This window comes from Mirounga leonina, unplaced genomic scaffold, assembly GCF_011800145.1.
Source record: "Mirounga leonina isolate KUSES-001 unplaced genomic scaffold, KU_Mleo_1.0 Mir_91, whole genome shotgun sequence".
NCBI classification, from domain to species: domain Eukaryota; kingdom Metazoa; phylum Chordata; class Mammalia; order Carnivora; family Phocidae; genus Mirounga; species Mirounga leonina.
In genome coordinates, this window is record NW_023270839.1 from 616586 (window position 1) to 639011 (window position 22426).

The 22426-nt window shown below is 37.1% G+C and overlaps 1 protein-coding gene across 4 annotated transcripts in view; it reads left to right on the forward strand.

Moving 5' to 3' along the window:
* The window catches only part of STRN3 (striatin 3), a 106826-nt gene that overhangs the window by 30876 nt on the left and 53524 nt on the right, over positions 1-22426 (forward strand). For all 4 annotated transcript variants that reach the window (XM_034993829.1, XM_034993830.1, XM_034993831.1 and 1 more), the window contains exons 2-3: positions 18049-18152; positions 18821-18894. In XM_034993829.1, coding sequence (XP_034849720.1) covers positions 18049-18152; positions 18821-18894 — 178 coding nt within the window. The remainder of the gene's footprint in view (positions 1-18048; positions 18153-18820; positions 18895-22426) is intronic.

Here is a 22426-nt window from a genome sequence, read left to right on the forward strand (position 1 = left end):
TTATTTGAGGGAGAGAGAGAGCACAAGAGGGGTAAGGTCAGAGGGAGAAGCCGACTCCCTGCTGAGCAGAGAGCCCAATGTGGGACTCAATCCTGGGACTCCGGAATCATGACCTGAGCCGAAGGCAGTCGCCGAACCAACTGAGCCTCCCAGGCACCCTATTTGTAATCTTTATTTTTACTATAAAATTTGAAATATCTCCTGGGAGGTATAAAAAAAATTATAAGAAAAAAGGTTTTAAGAAACATACCAGTCTCGAGAACATAGTATTATACTTAGTCAACATAATCATTATTGGCTCTCCTGAAGAATCTTGTCAGCAGAAAAAAAAATGAAAGCTGAAAGTCACTTATACATAGAAGCCTTTTCCACTTAGTCACTTTTTAAAAAATTTATACCTAGCCATATCTCAAAAAGAATTTCATTCTCTTTTCAAAGATACATAAATAAGTAACAATAAAATATGTTAGAAGTAGTGGAGTTTATTTATCCTTAGCTTAGATGTAATTTGGATTCCTCACTTGGTACAAAATAGAATGGTTGAGGGAAGAGGGAAGCTTGTTGCTAGTACTTCAATAAAAGAGATAACAGGCTTGACCAAGAGTCAAGAAAACTCTTCTAAAAAGTTGGTAGAGGGGGGCACCTGGGTGGCTCAGTCGTTAAGCGTCTGCCTTCGGCTCAGGTCCTGGGATCGAGCCCCACGTCTGGCTCCCTGCTCAGCAGGAAGCCTGCTTCTTCCTCTCCCACTCCCCCCCTCCCCCCGCCCCGGCTTGTGTTCCCTCTCTTGCTGTCTCTCTCTCTCTGTCAAAAAATAAATAAAATCTTAAAAAAATAAAAAATAAATAAAAAGTTGGTAGAGGGACACCTGGGTGACTCAGTCGGTTAAGTGTCTGCCTTTGGCTCAGGTCATGATCCTGGGGTCCTGGGATCAAGCCCATGTTTGGCTCCCTGCTTAGCGGGGTGTCTGCTTCTCTCTCTGCCCCTCCCCCAGCTTGTGCTTCCCCCACCTCCCCCCCAATAAATAAATAAAATCTTTAAAAAAAAGTTGGTAGACTTTTTTTTTTTTTTAATATTTTGTTTATTTATTTGACAGAGGGAGCAGGGAGCCTGATGTGGGGCTCCATCCCAGGACCCTGGACCCTTAACTGACTTGAGCCACCCAGGCGCCCCAGTTGGTAGAATGTTTTAAGTATAGTATTTTGATAGAAGTGGCTCTGTGCAGCTCAAGGCATGTGTCAGTCTATTGTTCCCCAGATTCTGAATAAGTACTATTGATACCATGTTACTCTTTTGCATTATTTTGGAGTTTTTTCTAAACTTGTATGTGATGTAATTTATAACAGATTTACAAAATAGTTACTATGTCAGTAAACATGTTTTTAGAGAGTTCATTAAAATGGCTTACAGGTTTATACTTAAAGGGGGGCTATACTTCCTCTGTTTATGGAAAATGGGCTTACTTAGAACTTAATGCTTTCAAATACCAGATAAGTGAGAACTTACTAGAACAGAGTTGATAGTTGAAAATCTCTTATGCTTTAAACCAACTATCACCATGAAAAATGACATTGGGATTATTGAGCATGGAGTGGTATTTTTATTAACTTTTGTTTTAGGCTCTGATAGAAGAGAGAAAAACAAAATACAGATTTTATTTGCCTCTGGAAATCTTAGTAATTTTTAGTGTTTCTCTTTTCTCTGGAATTCTTACCTATCTATAATATTGGAAAGTTACTTTTTTTTGAAAGATTTTATTTGAGAGAGCATGGGGGGGGACATGGGCGTGGCAGGGGGAGAGGGAGAAGCAGGCTCCCTGCTGAGCAGGTAGCCCGATGCGGGACTCGATCCCCGGACTCAAGGATCATGACCTGAGCCGAAGGCAGTCGCTTAACCAACTGAGCCACCCAGGTGCCCTATACAAAGCTTTCTGTTTAGTGCCTCACCATACTGAATATGAGGCTAAGTTTAAGTCTGTTTTAATATCTAAGTTCCTTAATGATTCTGATAATTACCTAGGTTTTGAAACCTCTGTTTTATTAAATGAATCATTTTCTATTTCGTTTTATGTAAAATGTCAGTGGGTCAGCTGAGTCTTTATACTTTTATATTATTTACAGCTGGCTGACCCTTAATTCCAGATGTTTAAGTGCTTGGAATAGAACCACTTTCATAATTTCAGTTGATCGTTAGGGGAGAGGGTGCTAATACTTGTTGAGAGCCTACTATTTTATTTGAATTAATTAATGTAGTGCAAAAAGGTGTTTGTTTATTTTTAAATATTTTATTATTAGAACACCAGTAGGAGTGGGAGGGAGAAGCGGACTCCCCTCTGAGCTGGGATCGCAACTTGGGGCTTGATCCCAGGACCCTGAGATCCTGACCCGAGCCGAATGCATACGTTCAACTGACTGAGCCACCCAGGTGCCCCCCAAAAGTGTTTTTATTATAGCACAGGGACAGGACCTGTGGGCAGAAAGAGCTGCTGAGAGCATACTATTTTAAATAGTGGTGTCTTGAATTTATTAGTAGTTGCTATAACCTGAGTTTTCTTTAATTTGCTTCTCTACATAAAGTATTTAACACTTGCTTTGTTAATTCCTTGGGATGTTAAAATTTGCTTGTTGATGGTTTTATAGTCTAAGTATATTGTCAGTTTTCCAAAAAGTTCTAGAGAATGTTTAATAATCATTAAACAAAACTGACCTGTCTCTAGTGTTAGCATTTAAATTTTGTTTAAAGTAAGAAAACTCTTACAGTAAAGTAGATTTTTTTTTTTTTTAAAGATTTTATTTATTTCACGGAGAGACACAGCTAGAGAGGGAACACAAGCAGGGGGAGTGGGAGAGGGAGAAGCAGGCCTCCCTGGAGCAGGAAGCCTGATGCGGGGCTCGATCCCAAGACCCTGGGATCATGACCTGAGCCGAAGGCAGACGCTTAACAACTGAGCCACCCAGGTGCCTCAAAATAGATTTTATTAAGTAATTTATTTCTTTGTTTTAAGCAAGATACTCTTATTTTGGAAACATTGGAAACTATAGTAATTGTGAAATAACTTGAGGCTGGTTATTAGTTCAATGTTGAATGTTTTGCTCTGATGACCTCTAGTGGTCTTGCAGTTTAAAAGTGATCTGCTGTCAGGATCAAGTAAATTTTTTTTTTAGGCTCTCCTGTGATAATCACATGCTGATTGTTGAATCTGTTGAACTCAGGTGATAAATAAAATATGGTCCCAATGAGTACCTTTACCTATATTTAAAGGAAGAAAAATTGTCTTAAAAGACAGCAGTAGGTTTTGTTACTCCAAATTAATTGTGATTAGATATGGAAACAAATTTATAAGGTTCATTTCTGCCTATACAGTATGTAGTAATGAATTTCAAGTTAATCATCACAGTTATAATCTTGAAGTCAGATAATTAAAAACATTAAAATTAGTTGACTTGGGCAAATAAATGAAAATTTGTGGTGTTTTATTTTTTATTTTAATTTTTTTAGAGAGCGTGTGAATTGGGGGGGAGAGAGAGGGAGATGGAGAGAGTCTTAAGCAGGCTTCACGTCCAGTGTGGAGCCCAATGTGGGGCTTGGTCTCATAACCCTAAGATCATGACCTTAGCTGAAATCAAGAGCCAGACAGATGTGTTCACCTTCTGAGCCACCCAGGCAACCCAAAAATTTGTGGTTTTTAAAAAAATACTTCCTTTATTGACAGTACTACACACTCCATGGTAGAACCTTTCCTCTTAATTAAAGGACCTAGGTCATTGACCTCATTTTCACAGTAAAAATGTACTTATTAAATCTGTTAAGAGTGAGATTAATTTTTTTTTTAAAGATTTTATTTATTTATTTGACAGAGAGAGACACAGCGAGAGAGGGAACACAAGCAGGGCAAGTGGGAGAGGGAGAAGCAGACTTCCTGCTGAGCAGGGAGCCCGATGCGGGGCTCGATCCCAGGACCCCGGGATCATGACCTGAGCCAAAGGCAGATGCTTAACGACTGAGCCACCCAGGCGCCCCAAGAGTGAGATTAATTTTTAAACATTAATATAAAACCTTTTAAAATTATGAAAATAACTTATATGCAGAAAAGTGTATAAAACGTAATTGCACAGTTTAGCCAATTATTACAAAGAGAACAACCATGAGATCACTCTTGGAAAGGTCAAGAGATAAATAGAGCACTGCTAGTAGTACCCCAGGAACCTTACAACCTGGCCCTTCCAAATTACTACTGCCTCCTTCCCTCATGGGGATAACTGCTATCATTTTTGTGTAATCATTTTCTTGGTTTTCTTTATATGTTACTAAGTGTGCACTGCTCAAATATATTAGTTATGTTTGATAGTGAACTTTACATAAGTGGAATCATACAGGATGTTGTCTTTGTGTCTTACCTTTTCCGTCAACATTATATTGGTTCATCTGTATTATGTGTGGCTGTAGTTTGTTCATTTCCTTTGCTCTGTAGTAGTTCACTATACTAATATGTCACAATTTATCTCTTCTCTAATTGATGGATTGTTTGCAGTCTTTTGAATACAGATGAGATTGAGAACTGTTTCATATCTTGATTGGCCATTTTGGTTTCTTGTGAAGTGTCTTTTTACAGTATTTCCATCATGCTGTCTTTTTTATTATGTGGTGTGTCTTTTGGGGGAGTGGATATGAATTACGTATATTATGTATATGATCCCATTCTCCTCTATATGTTTAGCAGATATCTTCTTCCATCTGGTTTGCTTTTTTTTAAAAAAAGTTCTTTTAGTACTTAAAAATGGTTAAGATCGTAAATACTGTAGTTTCAACTTTTTTAAATTACGTTAATCACCATACATTACATCATTAGTTTTTTTTTTTTTTAAGATTTTATTTATTTATTTGAGAGAGAGAGAATGAGAGAGAGCGAGTACATGAGACTGGGGAGGGTCAGAGGGAGAAGCAGACTCCCCGCCGAGCAGGGAGCCCTATGCAGGACTCGATCCCGGGACTCTAGGATCATGACCTGAGCCGAAGGCAGTCGCTTAACCAACTGAGCCACCCAGGCGCCCTACATCATTAGTTTTTGATGTAGTGTTCCATGATTCATTGTTTGCGTATAACACCCAGTGGTCCATGCAGAACGTGCCCTCCTTAATACCCGTCACCAGGCTAACCCATCCCCCCATCCTCCTCCCCTTTAGAACCCTCAGTTTGTTTTTCAGAGTCCATAGTCTCTCATGGTTCGTCTCCCCCTCCGATTTTCCCCCCTTCATTTTTCCCCTCCTGCTATCTTCTTCTTCTTCTTTTTTTTTTTTTTAATATATAATGTATTATTTGTTTCAGAGGTACAGGTCTGTGATTCAAAAGTCTTACACAATTCACAGCGCTCACCATAACATATACCCTCCCCAGTGTCTATCACCCGGCCACCCCATCCCTCCCACCCCCCACCACTCCAGCAACTCTCAGTTTGTTTCCTAAGATTAAGAATTCCTCATATCAGTGAGGTCATATGATACTGTCTTTCTCTGATTGACTTATTTCGCTCAGCATAATACCCTCCAGTTCCATCCATGTCGTTGCAAAAGGCAAGATTTCATTCCTTTTGATGGCTGCATAATATTCCATTGTATATATATACCACATCTTCTTTATCCATTCATCTGTCGATGGACATCTTGGCTTTTTTCACAGTTTGGCTATTGTGGACATTGCTAGCACAATTTTTTTTTAAGTGTACAATTCATTAGTGTTAAGTATATTCACACTGTTGTGAAACAGATCTTCAGAACTTTTTCATCTTGCAAATCTGAAACATTAAACCCATTAAACAACAATTCCTACCCCTCTCCTTTTTTTTTTTTTTTGGAGCCCTGTGTGGGCTTGACCTTACAACCCTGAGATCAAGACCTGAGCTGAAATCAAGAATCAAGAAAGACACTTAACTAACCACCCAGGTGTCCCTCTCCCTCTCCTTTTTAAACGCCATTCTACTTTCAGTTACTATCAATTTCAGTACTTTTACATACTTCATAAAAGTGAAATTGTACATATTTGTCCTTAATGTGACTGCCTCATTTGACACAGTATGTCTTGATGGTTCATTCATGTAGTATGTGGCAGGATTTCTTTCCGTTTTAAGGCCGAGTAATACTCCTTAGTATGTATATGCCACATTTTGTTTGTCCATTCATCAGCTGATGGACAGTTGTGTTGCTTCCACCTCTTGGCTGTTTTGTATAAGGCTGCTGTGAATATGGGTATGCAAATACCTCTTCAAGACCTGGCTTTAAATTCTTTTGGGTATATATACTCAAAAGTGGAATTGCTGGATCATATTTGATACTTTTATTTTTAATATTTCAAGGAACCTTCACAGTATTTCATGGATGTAATTGTTGTATCATAATCCCATCAGCAGTGCACAAGAGTTCCAGTTTCTCTACATCCTCACCAATACTTGTTGGTGAATATTTTGAATAATTTTAGGTTTACAGAAAAATTGAGCATATGGCATAGAGCTCCCATATGTGCCGTGTCCCCACCCCCCCAAAAAAATCATTTTTTCTCCTTTATTAACATCTTGCATTAGAGTGGTACATTTGCTACAATTAATGAACCAGTTTTGAATGTTATTAACTGGAGTCTATAGTTTGCTTTAATGTTCATTTTGTGTTGTACTGGTCTGTAGGTTTTGACAAAAGCATAATGTTATGGATTCATCGTTATAGTATCCTACAGAACAGTTTCATAACCCTTAAAAATTCCCTGTGCTTCACCTATTCATCTTCCCCCATATCCCTGAACACTTGGTAACCACTGATTTTTTTGCTGTGTTGATAGTCTTGCCTTTTCTATAATGTTATAGTTGGAATTACACAATATGTGGCCTTTCCAGACTGGCTTCTTTCACTTTTTGGAATATGCATTTAAGGTTCCTCCGTGTCTTTACATGGCTTGATAGTTCATCTATTTTTATTGATGAAATGTGTTTCCTTGTATGGATGCGCCACAGTTTATCCATTCACTTTTTGAAGGATGTCTTGGTTGATTCCAAGTTTGGGCAGTTAATAATAAAACAGCTTTAAACATTCATGTGTAGATTTTTGTGTAGACAAAAGTTTTCAGCTAATTTAGGTAAGTACCAAAGGAGCATGATTGAGGAATCTTAGGGTAAGAGTATGTTTAGTTTGTAATAAAAGACTGCCATACAGGTTTCTGAAGTGGCTGTACCATTTTCCATTCTCATCAGGAATGAATGAGTTTGTGTTGCTTCACATACTGACCTGTGTTTTGGATTTCAGCCATTCTAATGGATGTGTAGTCGTATCTCATTATTGTTGTAATTTGTATATTCCTGATGACAGTGATGTGGAGCATCTTTTCAGATGCTTATCTGCCACCTGTGTATCTTCTTTGTTGACATGTCTGTTCAGATCTTTTGCCCTTTTAAAATTTTGGTTATTAATAAGAGTTGTTTTAAGAATTCTTTGTAGGTAGTGAGTAGCAATCCTTAATCAGATATGTGTTTTTACAGATATTTTCTCCCAGTCTGTGGTATGTCTTTTCATTCTCTTAATAATGTCTTTTGCAGAGCAGAAGTGTTTTCAAATTTAATTAAGTCTGATGCTTTTTTTTGAAGGATCATGCTTTTCGTTTTTTTATTTATATTAAAAATTCATCAGACACAAATGTAATTTTTCTCCCAGCTGAGCACAGAGCCCCAGCACAGGGCTCAATCTCATGACTCTGACATCATGACCTGAACTGAAATCAAGAGTCAGATGCTTAACTGACTGAGTCACCCAGGTGCCTCCATTTATCTTTTGATGGACACTTGGGTTGCTTCTAGGTTTTAGCTATAATGAATGGTGTTGCTGTTAACGTGGGTCTGTAAATTTCTCTTCAAGACCATGCTTTCAGTCTTTTTTAGTATATGCCCAGAACTGAAATTGCTGGGTAATATAATTTTTTTTAAGATTAATTTATTTACTTTGAGAGAGCGCACGCGTGCTTGCGCGTGCAAGGTGCGCATGGGTGAGGGGTAGAGGGAGAGAGAGTCCCATGTAGATTCCACGCTGAGCACAGAGCCTGATGCAGGGCTTGATCTCATGACACTGAGATCACGACCTGAGCCTAAAACAGGAGTTGGCCATTCAACCCGACTGTGCCACCCAGGCGCCTGGGTAATATGGTAGTTCTATTTTTAATTTTTTGAGGAACCACTATATTATCTTCCACAATGGCTCTATCATTTTACTGACAATTTACACAAGGTTTCCAGTTTCTTCATATCCTCACCGATGCTTTTTGTTGTTGTTGTTACTGTTTTTAATAGTAGCTGTCCTAATGAGGTGTAGTATCTCGTAGGAGGCTTCCCTGATGATTAGTGGTGTAAGGCATGTTTTCCTGTGCTTATTGGCCAATGATGTGTCTTCTTTGGAGAAATACCTATTCAAGTCTTTTGTCCATTTTCGAATTGGGTTTTCTGTTGTTCTTGAGTTTTAGAAATGGTCTATATGTTCTGTATATTAATCTCTTATCAGACACACGATTTGCAAATATTTCCTGCTGTTTCATAGATTCCTTTTTCACTTTGTTGGCAGTTTCCATTGATGTGCAAAAGTTTTAAATTTTCATCATGTCCATTTGTCCGTTTTTTCTTCTGTTACCTGTGCTTTTGGTTTCATATCCAGGAAACCATTCCCAAATCCAGTGTTTTGAAGCTTTTGTCCTATGTTTTCTTTTAACTTTATAGTTTTAGATCTTATGTTTAGGTCTTTGATCCATTCTGAATTAATTTGTGGTGTATGAACAATCTGACTTCATTCTTTTGCATGTGAATATTCATTTTTCCCAGTAGCACCTGTTGAAAAGACTTCTTTCTTCACTGTGTGGTCTGGGCGTCCTTGTAAAAGATCTTTTGACCTATATGTTAAGGGTTTATTTTTGGTCTCTCATTTCTGTTCCACTGGTCTATATGTCTGTCTTTTTGCCAGTATCATACTGTCTTGATAACTCTTGCTTTGTGTAGTATGTTTTGAACTTAGGAAAGGAAAGGCTTCCAACTTCATTCTTTTTCAAGATTGTTTTGCTATTTAGGGGCCCCCTGAGATTCCATGCAAATTTTAGTATGGGTTTTTCTATTTCTGCAAGAAATGTCATTGGGATTTTGAAAAGAATTGCACTGAATCTATAAATTTGGGTAGTATTGATATTTTAATAATATTAGTGTTCTAGTCCATGAACACGAAATGTGTTTCCATTTATTTCAGTCTTTAATTTCATTCAGCATTATTTTGTACTTTTCACTGTACCAGTCCTTCACCTCCTTGGTTAATTCCCAAGTTAATTTATTCTTTTTGATGCTGTTAAAAATGGAATTGTTTTATAATGTCCTTTCATGATTGTTCATTGATGGTATATAGAAATGCTGTTGAGGGCGTCTGGGTGGCTCAGTCGGTTAAGTATCTGACTTGATTTTGGCTCAGGTCATGATCTCAGGATTGTGAGATCAAACCCCGTATTGGGTTCTGTGCTGGGCATGGAGCATGTTTAAGATTCCTTCTCTCCCTCTCCCTCTGCCTTCCCCCCCAACCCCCAAAAAAAGGGGAAAAAAAAAAAAGAAAAGAAATGCTGTTGATTTTTGTGTGACAATATCCTGGTACTTTGCTTAATTTGTTAGTCCTGGGGCGCCTGGGTGGCTCGGTCGTTAAGCGTCTGCCTTCGGCTCAGGTCATGATCCCGGGGTCCTGGGATCGAGCCCCGCATCGGGCTCCCTGCTCAGCAGGAAGTCTGCTTCTCCCTCTCCCACTTGCCCTGCTTGTGTTCCCTCTCTCGCTGTGTCTCTCTCTGTCAAATAAATAAATAAAATCTAAAAAAAAAAAAAAATTTGTTAGTCCTAACATTTTTATGGAGTCTTTTGGGTTTTTTACATATAAGACCATATTATCTATGAACAGAGAGAATTTTACTTCTTTTCTAATTTGGATTCCTTTATTTTTCTTGCTTCATTACTCTGGCCAGTATTTATAGTTCTATATCGTATAGGAGTATTGACGTAGGCATCCTTCCCTTGTTCTCATTTGATTTGATTTGATTTATTTTTATATATATATAAAGATTTTATTTATTTATTTGACACAGAGAGAGAGAGCACAAGCAGGGGGAGCAGCAGAGGGAAAGGGAGAAGCAGGCTGTCTGCTGAGCAGGGAGCCCGATGTGGGGCTCGATCCCAGGACCCTGGGATCATGACCTGAGCTGAAGGCAGCCGCTGAACTGACTGAGCCACCCAGGCACCCCTATTTATTTATTTTTAAGTAGACTCCATGCCCAGCATGGAACCCAAACACGGGGCTTGAATTCATGACCCTGAGATCAAGACCTGAGTTGAGACCAAGAGTCAGACGCTTACTGACTGGGCCACCCAGGTGTCAGGCACACCTACCCCTTTCCCCTGTTCTGATTTTAGAGGGAAAGCTTTCAGTCTTAAACTGTTGAGTATGATGTTTGTTTGTTTTTTTTTTAAGATTTTGTTTATTTATTTGAGACAGAGAGAATGAGAGACAGAGAACATGAGAGGGAGGAGGGTCAGAGGGAGAAGCAGATTCCCTGCTGAGCAGGAAGCCCGATGTGGGACTTGATCTCGGGACTCCAGGATCATGACCTGAGCCGAAGGCAGTCGCCCAACCAACTGAGCCACCCAGGCGCCTGAGTATGATGTTTGTTGTGGGCTTTTCATATATGGCTTTTTTGTTATGTTGAGATAGTTTCATTTTATTCCTAGTTTGTTGAGTGTTTGGGTTTTTTTTTTTTTTTTGTGATGAAAGGGTGTTGAATTTTGTCAAGCTCTTTTTCTGCATCGGTTGAAATGGTTTTGCAGTTTTTCCCCTTTATTCTATTAATGAGGTGCCTTACATTGATTGGTTTTCTTGTGTTAAACCATCCTTGCATTCAAGGAATAAATCTCACTTGGTCGTGGAGTGTACAGTTTTTGTAATATGCTGCTGAATTTGATTTACTAGTATTATGTTGAGGGTTTTTACATAAGTGTTGGTAAGAGATACTGGTCTGTAGTTTTCTTACAGTGTTTGTGTCTGGCTTTGGTATGGGGCATTGCTGGCATTGATGAGTTAAAAAATATTTTGTCTTCAATTTTTAGAAATGTTTTAGAAGGATTTATGTTAATTCTTTAAATGTTTGGCAGGATTCACTAGTAAAGCTATCATGTCCAGGGTTTTTCTTTGTATAAGGGATTTTTATTTTTTATTTTTTAAAAAAGATTTATGTATGTATTTTAGAGGGAGAACACGTGCAGGCAGAGGGAGAAAGAGAGAAGTGGACTCCCTGCTGAATGGGGAGCCCGAAGACACAGGACTCAATCTCATGCCATGAGATCATGACCTGAGCCTAAATCAAGAGTCAGACTCTTGGGGCGCCTGGGTGGCTCAGTCGTTAAGCGTCTGCCTTCGGCCCAGGTCATGATCCCAGGGTCCTGGGATCGAGCCCCGCGTCGGGCTCCCTGCTCCGCGGGAAGCCTGCTTCTCCCTCTCCCGCTCCCCCCGCTTGTGTTCCCTCTCTCGCTGTCTCTCTCTCTGTCAAATAAATAAAATCTTTAAAAAAAAAAAAAAAGAGTCAGACTCTTAATGGACTAAGCTACCCAGGCATGCCTGTATGAGGGATTTTTGAATACTGAATCAATCTATAAGTGGTCTGATTTTCTCTTTCTTCATCATTCAATCTGGTTAGGTTTTATGTTTCTGGGTTATCCAATTTGTTGGTGTGCAGTTGTTCATAGTACTCTTCCAGTCCTTTTATTTCTGTAGAATTGGTTGTAATGCCTCCACTTACATTTTTTATTTTAATATATATATTTTTAAAGATTTTATTTATTTATTTGAGAGAGAGAGAATGAGAGAGAGAGAACACATGAGAGGGGATAGGGTCAGAGGACGAAGCAGACTCCCTGCCGAGCAGGGAGCCCGATGCGGGACTCGATCCAGGGACTCCAGGATCATGACCTGAGCTGGAGGCAGTCGCTTAACCAACTGAGCCACCCAGGCGCCCTATTTTAATATTTGTGTCTTTTCTTTTTTTCTTAGTGGATCCAGCTAACATTTTGTCAATTTTGTTGATACTTTTGATGAATCAGGTTGATTTTTTCCCCTGTTTTTTTGTTGTCTATTTTGTTTGTCTTTGCTTTAATCTTTATTATTTCTTTCCTTCTGCTACCTTTGGGTTTGATTTGTTGTTTTTCTTGTTCCTTAAATAGTAACGCTACGTTGTTAATTTGAGATTTTTTTTTTTTTTTTAAGATTTTATTTATTTATTTGAGAGAGAGCGAGCAAGAACAAGTTGGGGGAGAAGCAGAGGGAGAGGGAGAAGCCACTCCCCTCTGAGCAGGGAGCCAGATGAGGGGCTCCATCTCAGAACTCTGGGATCATGACCTGAGCCAAAGGCAGACGCTTAACAAACTCAGCCACCCAGGCGCCCTCTTGTTTTTAATATAAGCATTTATAGCTGTAAATTTTCCCCTCAACACTGCGTTTGCATCCCGTAGGTTTTGGTATGCTGTATTTTCATTTTTTTTTTTTTTAAGATTTTATTTATTTGAGAGAGAATGAGAGAGAGAGAACACATGAGAGGGGATAGGGTCAGAGGGAGAAGCAGACTCCCTGCCGAGCAGGGAGCCGGATGCGGGACTCCATCCAGGGACTCCAGGATCATGACCTGAGCCGAAGGCAGTCGCTTAACCAACTGAGCCACCCAGGCACCCTGTATTTTCATTTTTATTCCTAAGTATTTTCTAATATTTCTGGTGATTTGTTCCATTAGTTGCTTAAGAGTGTGTTGTTCAATTTCTACTAATTTATGAGTTTTCCAGTTTTGTTACTGATTTCTTTTTTTGTTGTGTTGAAATTTTTTTATGGTATTTATTGTTTTAATAGTGAGACTTAATTTGTGGTGAACATGGTCCATCCTGGAGAATATCCCATGCATACTTGAGAAGAATGTGTATTCTGTTGTTGGGTAGAGTGTTCTATATATGTCTGTTAGATCTAGTTGGTTTATTGTGTTGTTGAAGTCCTCTTGTTTCCTTATCTTCTGTCTGATTATTTGATCTGTTATTGAAAGTGGGATATTGAAGTCTCTAGCTATTACTGTGGAACTGTTTCCCCCTTCAGTTTTTGCTTCATATATTTTAATGATTTTATTAAGTACATAAATATTTGTAATTGTTATATCTTTTTTTATTGAACTTTTTATTAATATATAATGTCCTTTGTCTCTTGCAGTCTTTTTTTTTTTTTTTTAATCTTTTTTGTCTGATAATAGTATAGGAGGTTTATAAACTTCAATAGTAAATGTATTAGGTTATATGGGCCATTATTGGGTCTCTGTTAGACATTCTTTTGTTTTTTTTTTAAGCCATTTTTCACTCTGGGGCTGTCCAAAAACAAGCCTGAAGCAGGTTGCTAATCCCTGCTGTGCCTTGAACAGAACTTTTAAAATGATAATGAATTTATTGTTCCTTTTCTTTATGGTTAATGGTTTTGTCTTGTTAAAGAATTATTTCCTTAATCTGAGATTTTGAAGATATATATTAGATCCTAAAAGCATTATTGTTCTGTCTTCACATTTAGATCTGTAATCCTCCTACAACTGATGTATCAGGCAGAAGTTTTATTTTATCTCCCTTCCCCCATATGTTTACCCTGTACACTAAGCACAAGTTCTGAAAGGGCCATTCTTATTGTTCTGAACTTCTATTTTCATAAATCATGTGACCTCATATATATTGGTTTGTTTCTGGGTTTTTTCTTTTTTTTTCTTTTATCTATTTGTCTATCCCTGTACCAATCACTGTTTTAATTTCTCTAGTTTTATAAACCATCTTACTTTCTGGTAGAGCAGGTTCTACCATTTCCTCCTTGGGGATTCTCTTGCCTGTTCTTGGCAACTTGAATTTCTTCATAAATTTTAGAATCATTTTGTCAAGTTACACACACACACACACTGAAAGTTTAATTGGAATTGCATTAACTCACAGTTTGCATGAAAATTGTTTTTTATGAGTCTGCTACTCCACTTAGGTTGTCTTTTTTGTACAGGTTGCAGTTTTTCATGCAGAGATCTTGCACATTTTTGTTGGTTTATTCTTAGATACTTTTGTTTTTTGTTGCCATTGTAAATATGCTTTTTGCAGTTACTTTTTTTTTAAAAAAGATTTTATTTGTTTATTTTGACAGAGAAAGAGAGCACGAGCAGGTTTGGGGGGCAGAGGGAGAGAGAGAGAAGCAGGCTCCCCACTGAGCTAGGAGCTGGATTTTGGGCTTGATCCCAGGACTCTGGTATCATGACCTGAGCCGAAGGCAGGGGCTTAACTGACTGAGCCACCCAGGTGTGGTGTAGGTGTCCCTATTCTTTTTTTTTTTTGCATTTTTAAAGTATTTATTTGCTGAGATGATCCTACTAATGGTGCATTATGACCTGTAAAAACAGCTCGGAATTCGTTGTCAGTGAACCTTTATTAAACACTGTCTCTTACTTAATTGGTCTTTTTTTTTTTTTTTAAGATTTTATTTATTTATTTGAGAGAGACAATGAGAGAGAGCACATGAGAGGGGGGAGGGTCAGAGGGAGAAGCAGACTCCCCGCCGAGCAGGGAGCCCGATGTGGGACTCGATCCTGGGACTCCAGGATCATGACCTGAGCCAAAGGCAGTCGCTTAACCAACTGAGCCACTCAGGCGCCCATTGGTCTTTTTTTTTTTTTATCACTATCAGACGTAACCTTTACCTTTTAAGTCAGAATCAGATATCTATATAGATACTCTGTGATGTGAGGTCATAAGGCCATGTCCAGCAGTCATGATATATCTGATACTTTCTTTTTATCCTCATCTCCACATAGTTTGGGTTAGGACATGTCCTTTTAAAGGTATTTTCTTAATGAATTCTCACCTTTTTTTGTCCTTTTTGTTTGTGAATTATCTTCCTTCAACTCCTGTTCAAAAGCTGCTGTGGGATTCTTGCTTTTTTAATGTAGTTTGTGCCTGTTTAATGTACTAGATTCTGTATGGATGGATGGTTTTTAATAGGAAAATGCCAAGACAAGAAATGAAAATGAATTCTCACAATAGTATAAGATTCTACTGTCTGCTTCAGTAGCACATAGACAACAGTGTAAGATTCTAATAGGAAACATTGCCACTGTTTAGGTTTTTTTTTTTTTAATCCTTTAGAGGACCTTGAGACTTTCACTTAGTTTCAGTGCCTTTCTCATTGGAAAATCACTGATTGCTGTTTTTTTTTTAAGATTTTACTTATTTATTTGACAGAGAAAGAAAGAAGCAGAGGGAGGGAGAAGCAGACCCCTGTTGAGTAGGGAGCCCAATGCAGGACTCAGTCCTGGGACTCAGGGATCATGACCTGAGCCAAAGGCAGACGCTTAACCGACTCAGCCACCCAGGCGCCCCTGATTACTGCTTTTTAAGAAGCAGAATAAAATAAGCTTTTTTCATCTTTTTCCACTGCTAATAACAGTATGCTTATAAGATCTGGAAATTGGAGTCACATAATGCTTTTATAGTATGTGATAATGGTTTCTGCTTTTTTTTTTTTTTCTTTGAAGTCAGTACAAGGATGGTTCTGGGGCGCTTAGGTGGCTCAGTCAGTTAAACAAAGGCTCAGGTCATGATCCTGGGTCCTGGGATCAAGCCCCACATTGGAAATGCTAATTGGAAAAAATATATGCACCCCTGTGTTCGTTGCAGCATTTACAATAGCCAAGGTACAGAAACAACCTAATTAGCCATTGATAGTTGAACAGATAAAGATGAAGGAATATTACACAATGTAATATTACTCAGCCATAAAAAGAATGAGATCTTGCCATTTGGGACAACATTGATGGACCTAGAAGGTATTCTGCTAAGTGAAATAAGCCAAAGAAAGAGAAATACTATATGATCTCACTTTTATATGGAATCTAAACAAAGTAAATTGAACAAACAAAAAATAGAAACAGTATCATAAATACAGAGAACTGGTGGTTGCCAGAGGTGAGGCCGTTGGGCGGATGGACAAAATAGGTGAAGTGGTTTAAGAGGTACAACTTCCAGGGGCGTGTGGGTGGCTCAGGTGGTTAAGCGTCTGCCTTCGGCTCAGGTCATGATCCCAGGGTTCTGGGAATGAGCCCCACACTGGGCTCCCTGCTCAGCAGGGAGCCTGCTTCTCCCCCTCCCACTGCTTCTCCCCCTGCTCATGCGTGCTCTCTCTCTCTGTATCTCTGTGTCTCGAATGAATTAAAAAAAAAAAAAAAAGAGGTACAACTTCCAGTTACAGAATGGATAAGTTAGGGAATGAAAAGTCCCCATAGAGAATATAGTCAGCAATACTGTAAGGGTGTTGTATGGTGACAATGGATGGTGACTGCATTTACTGTGGTGAAAAAAAAGAAAGTTGATGCAGGCAAAAAACTTAGAATTTCTTGAGGCTGTGTGATGAAATTGACGTTTCGCTTTTGCTTTGTGGCTCAAGAGTCAAACTTTTCTCTTTAGGATATTAGACTGTTAGCTTCTGAATAGTTACCATCCCTCCTAGACGTTTTGTTTTTGTTTTGAAATTTGTATTTGGAAGTGTTATGTAGCTAACATCTCAGGTGTTAAGGAGTTATAGATGATTTCTTTTTCTTTTTTATTTCAGAGAGAGTGAAAGAGAGAGAGAGTAAGCAGTGGTGGGGGGGGGCGGGAGAGAGAGAGAAAGAATCTTAAGCTCGTTTTGATCTCACGACCCTGAGATCATCAAGAGTCCAGTGCTTAGCTTAACTGATCCGAGCTACCCTGGCGCCCCTCATGTTTTGTGTTTTTGTTTTTGTTTTTTTTAAAGGATAATAGAGGGACAGCTGGGTGGCTCAGTTGGTTAAGCCTCTGCCTTCTGCTCAGGTCATGATCTCTGTCCTGTGATCTAGTCTGGAATCAGGCTCCCTACTGAAGGGGAAGTCTGCTTCTCCCTCTCCCTCTGCTCTTCTCCCCTGCTTGTGCTCATTCTCTTTCTCTCTCTCTCTCAAATAAATAAAATAAATCTTAAAAAAAAAAAAGGATAATAGAGAAGAGCTCGTTTTGATGGCAGTGGGCATTTAATAGTCCTATGTTTTTATTAATCAGTTTGATTTAGCTGGTCTGTTGGCTATTTCTTTTATAGAAATGAACAGATCCTAACTGAATGGGTTACATCATTCAGCTGAATTCATGTGTTCTGATTCCATTAATCGTGATTTAGGTTACTAAGTAGCTTCCTTTTTCTTAATCAACAAATACATCTATAGGTTATCTCAGCAAGAGCATTCTCCTCTATGTGGAAGTTAATTTTATTGTTATCATGTGCATAATGGCAAATGTCTCCACACAGATGCTAGTCTCTTTAAACATTACTCTTTAGTGTTGGGTGTATAAAGGGGACTGACATGACAGGAGGGGCCAGAAAAAGATAAGAGAGTTACCTCTCATAGGAAATAAGGCAATTAAAATGAAAAAAATTCCTCTCACAGTAGAAAAATGACAAGAGAAAGTAATGAGTTCTTTGAACATTGGTGGCTTTACTTAAACTATTTGCAATACTGTGGTGTTGTTTCAAGAATTGAAAGAATTTGGAGTGGGTGGGTAGAATAGAAAAGATTATAAATTTTTAAGTATTTCATAAAATGCTTTTGAGGTATTATTACTGTTTTTTGAAACAACCAGTATCTCATTTTGGTAAAAATATTTTATCTATTTATGAAAATAATAGTTTTTAGTTCTTTGTGACTTATATGTTAGGAAGTAAGTTCAATTTTTATGTATAAGATTTCCTTTTATGGTTATGTAAAAATTACTAATATTAAAGACTTTAAGATTGTAAGCAAATTGCTGATTTATAGTCATGCTTATTTTTAAAATAATTGTGTTACTAACAAAGTTTGGTTGACTGTTTCTATGAATTTTAAAACTTTCTGTCACGTTTTCTTATTTTTGGTTCCCTATGTATTGTTAGGAAAAAATGAAAATAAATGAATTTTCTATATTTTTAGGCCCGGATAGCATTTTTGCAAGGAGAAAGAAAAGGTCAAGAAAACTTGAAGAAGGATTTAGTAAGAAGAATAAAGATGTTAGAGTATGCATTAAAACAAGAAAGGTATGTGTACCTCATTTGGTAATAGAACAATATTTTTTTTAATACTAGTGTACAGTATATTTAAAAGTTCTTTGAAGTGGGGGGAATCGGAGGGGGAGACGAACCATGAGGGACTATGGACTCTGAGAAACAAACTGAGGGGTTTAGAGGGGAGGGGGGTGGGGGGGATGGGTTAGCCTGGTGATGAGTATTAAAGAGGGCATGTACTGAATGGAAAATAAATAAATAAAATCTTAAAAAATATGCATAAATAAAAGAGATTAATAATCTCCTTTAAAAAAAGAAAGCTCTTTGAAAGAAATGAAACCCTGCCCAAAATACAAGATGATACTTTGATTTGATTCTTATAATGGGAAAAGAAAAGATTTAAATCTTTAAAATTGAAATAATTTTCGTCTTTTGTTATGGAACCTAAGTTTTGGGATTTTTTTTTTTTCTTTAAAGATCAGGAAAAAATTATCTTTACTCAGGTGTATATGTTAATTGGGTAATTTACATTTTTTTCTTTCACAGCAGTGCACCTTTTTTCCTAACTTCCTTTGCAAGTAAAGCTTAAAAACAGACATTCATATTATGTTTTATTTGTTATTAGAGAAATGTATACCAGTCTTAACTGTGTAGAAAAGGAGAAAATATTCTCTTTCAACAATTTATTATTGAATTTTCAGGGCAAAATATCACAAATTAAAATATGGCACAGAACTGAACCAAGGTGATTTGAAAATGCCAACTTTTGAATCAGGTAAACTTGATTCTTCTGTTAACCTTCTGACCCAATTCAAGAAAAATTGGTTTAAGCTCATTTTTATGTAACAGACATGTTTTCTTCATCCTCATTTTGCTTTGATAGCATTGGTTAGTCAAATGGTTGACTACTGTAATATTATCTAGTGTTTTGCGAAAATAATAAATGAATAAAGTAAGTAGTTTTATCTACATCTCAATCCTGAGGCTATTTATCCTGTTTTCCTTGTGTTGAAACCTTTGTAAAATTGTGGGTGCATTTTTGGTATTAATTAGAGGTGAAAGGTAATGAAACAGTTCCTTCTATACTTGTAGGTAATTCTTAGCCCATATGAGCTTAATTTTTTATTATTACAAAGTTCTTTTTAACTGGAGAAGCTGTGATTAATACAGTTTAATTCTGAAAATTGGAAATTTGATTGAATTTGGAAACCTCATAGGCAGCCAAATAAGGTTAAGAGAAGGAAAAAAAAAAACCTTCACTTCATCTTGCAACTATACTAAATTTTGCATCTTGCACTAAATTAAATGAATGGATATTGAGGGTGAGAGTAGTATCTGATGAACAGTTATGCTGGGAAGAGATGGCTGGATATAGGAAAAGGGTAACAGTTTAATGATAACTTGACGGTTCTATATGATTACAGTTTGAGTAGTTTACACTTGATCTTAACCAAAAGGCTGAGAAGCAATACAGTTTGAGTCGTCTAAACATCTAATAATAAATGAGGATTATTTTGATTTATATTATACAATACTGGGAATATTATCAGTTTCTTATTTCAGGTATATTTAGAATTCATATATACATTTTGATGGTGCAGTCAGATTGAATTCTGTGCTGTTCTTGGGTGCTGGTTACTAAGACAAGAAAAAAGTGTTTCTTTATTTGGATATGCAATTTTTCCTCTCCTATAGTTGTACCATATCTAATAAAGTCAAAGCATATATGGTAGGGAAAATAAAACTTACGTAGGGATTTTTTTTTAGTTAGGTGGCAGAGTAAATTTTAAAAATTTAATTGGTTTTTAGTTTAATATTAAATACTATTAATTTAATATTAAGTTTAATGTTAAGTACTTAGAACTTGGCAAAACACTTCATACATACAACCTGCAGTTGATTTAATTTTTCTCCACTTACTAATTTTACCATTTATATCTTCAGGTTGTTGGCATATATATAAAATTAAGAAAAAAAATAAGAGCAGCATGAGTTTCCTTTTTTTTTTTAAGATTTTATTTATTTGTCAGAGACAGAAAAAGAGAAAGGCAGGCAGAGGGAGAAGCAGACTCTCCACTGAGCAAGGAGCCAGATGCGGGGCTGGATCCCAGGACCCTGGGATCATGACCTGAGCTGAAGGCAGATGCTTAACTGACTGAGCCACCCAAGCGTCCTGCATGGGTTTCCTTTGGTCTGGCTTTTCAGTGATTATGAAGGTTCACTTTGATAGTAGGGAACAGTATTGTGGCCTAATCCTTGGAAAAGCAACAATAAGTGATAAAAAGATGGAAAGTATATATTTTGGGCCTTGTTTACTACAGTAGTCTTATTGCAGTTAGAGGGAGTAGAGTGGCTTCACACAACCTAATGAATTCAGAACTTTTCTTTGACTCCTTTTCTTTCTAATATGGTTAGAATATTCACAAAATAAGTATTCATTTTCTAACTCGAGGGCTATCCCCCCCTAACTTGGTCTTCGTAAATGTGAGGAAGGTGGCTAGTTGCAGCTGCATTGTTCCTGGAGCTAGAGTCAGAATTGGTTAGCTGGTCTCAGTACAACAACTTGTATAAAACAGATCATTAGCAGATAAATCTCTACTGCCTACAACTGAGGTAAGATTAAAAACAACTCTTTTTATCTATATAAATTTAACTATTAAAACTTCCTTAAAATGAGGAATACAATGACATCCAAGTATTTTATTTATGGGAACAATAATAGCAACATAGATTGCTTTTATTGATGTAGAAAAACTTCATGGTGTTGAGCAGGGGAAAACAACGAAGGGATGGGCAAAATACAACATGAAAACAAAATGGAATAAAATTACATCAAAGTATGGATTGAGATAGACATTAAATTAGTGTTGTCTTTTATATATACACAAAATAAATCAAAATGTAAAAAAATATGTAAAATATTGTCTTGACAGAAGTACAAGATATGCATGTTTTTATACCTGTGCCTCAGTAATACCAATATGTGTATGTATCCTAAACTGGTTTAACCCTATGTATCTAAATATGTAAAGAGCTCTTTTTCATACATTTAGGGGGGAAAAAAAATCTAACAGTAGAAAAATAGGCAAAAGACTTGAAAAGGCAGCCCATAAGAGAAGAGATCCAAATGGCCAATAAGTAGATGAAATGAGACTCAATTTTATTAGTTATTGAGGAAATACAACCGAAGTACAGTGTATACAATTAGACACCTACCAGAATGGCTAAAATAAAATACAAAAGAGAAAGGTCAAGTGTTGATGAGGATTTAGAACAACCTGTTGGGATTGAAAATTGATTGAACTGCTCTAAAAGTGGTTTGTCGGTGATACTAAAGGGAACATAGCCCTAGCAGCGTGCTCTGTGGCCCAATAATTCTACTTCTAGGTATTCTACTCCTTAAAAGGCTTACATATGTTCATCATAAGGCTTGTATATAGTATCTTGTAATAAAAATCTGGAAACAACTTGAGTGACCTGCAGTGTTAGAATGGGTACATAATACTGTGTGATATTTTAGCATAGTGGAATGCTCTTTAGCAACAAAAATGAACAAACTCGTAACTACATCTGACAGTGTGAAAATTGATATAAATGATTTTCATGAATATAAAGTTCAAAAATTAATCTAGGTTTTATAAATCAGGATAGTATTGATATCCTTTTGGAGTGTCTAGTGATTGGAAGAGGGCACAAGGAAAGCTTTCAGGGTGCTGATAAATGTTTTTTTTCTTCATTGAGGAACTGGTTATATTGGTGTGTTAAAAAATTCATTGAGCTGTATGCTTCTGTTGTACTTCAAGGATATCCTTAGCAGCATTATTTATAATAGGGAAAAGTGGAAACTAATGTCAACATTAGTTGACTAGTTAAATTAAATATACTTTCTATGGAATAATTTTATGATATTAATCTATTGCCATCAAGAGAATGTTGAAATATGTTGTCAAAAGCAGCTTATAGTACAGTGCACACATTGCCCCCCCCCCCTTTTTAAGAAAGGAGTTTATGTATTTTGAGATGAAAAATAGGGATTGATAAATTCTCAAGTACTAACACTTGGTGATAGGATTTGGGGCAGTTATAGTTCCTTCTAAAAATGTATTTTTTTCTCCAGTGGTTATGTATTATATGTAATTACACAGTAAACAAATGGTATAAATAGAAAAAATTATAAATAGAAAAGTAGGCTATTAGGGTGAAATAATTATTTCTAGAAATCTTAGAAATTCCTGTGTTCAGGGTAAGAATGAAAAGATGTTAATAATGGGATTGTTAGGCTTAGAGAAGTAATGCCTGCTACCAGT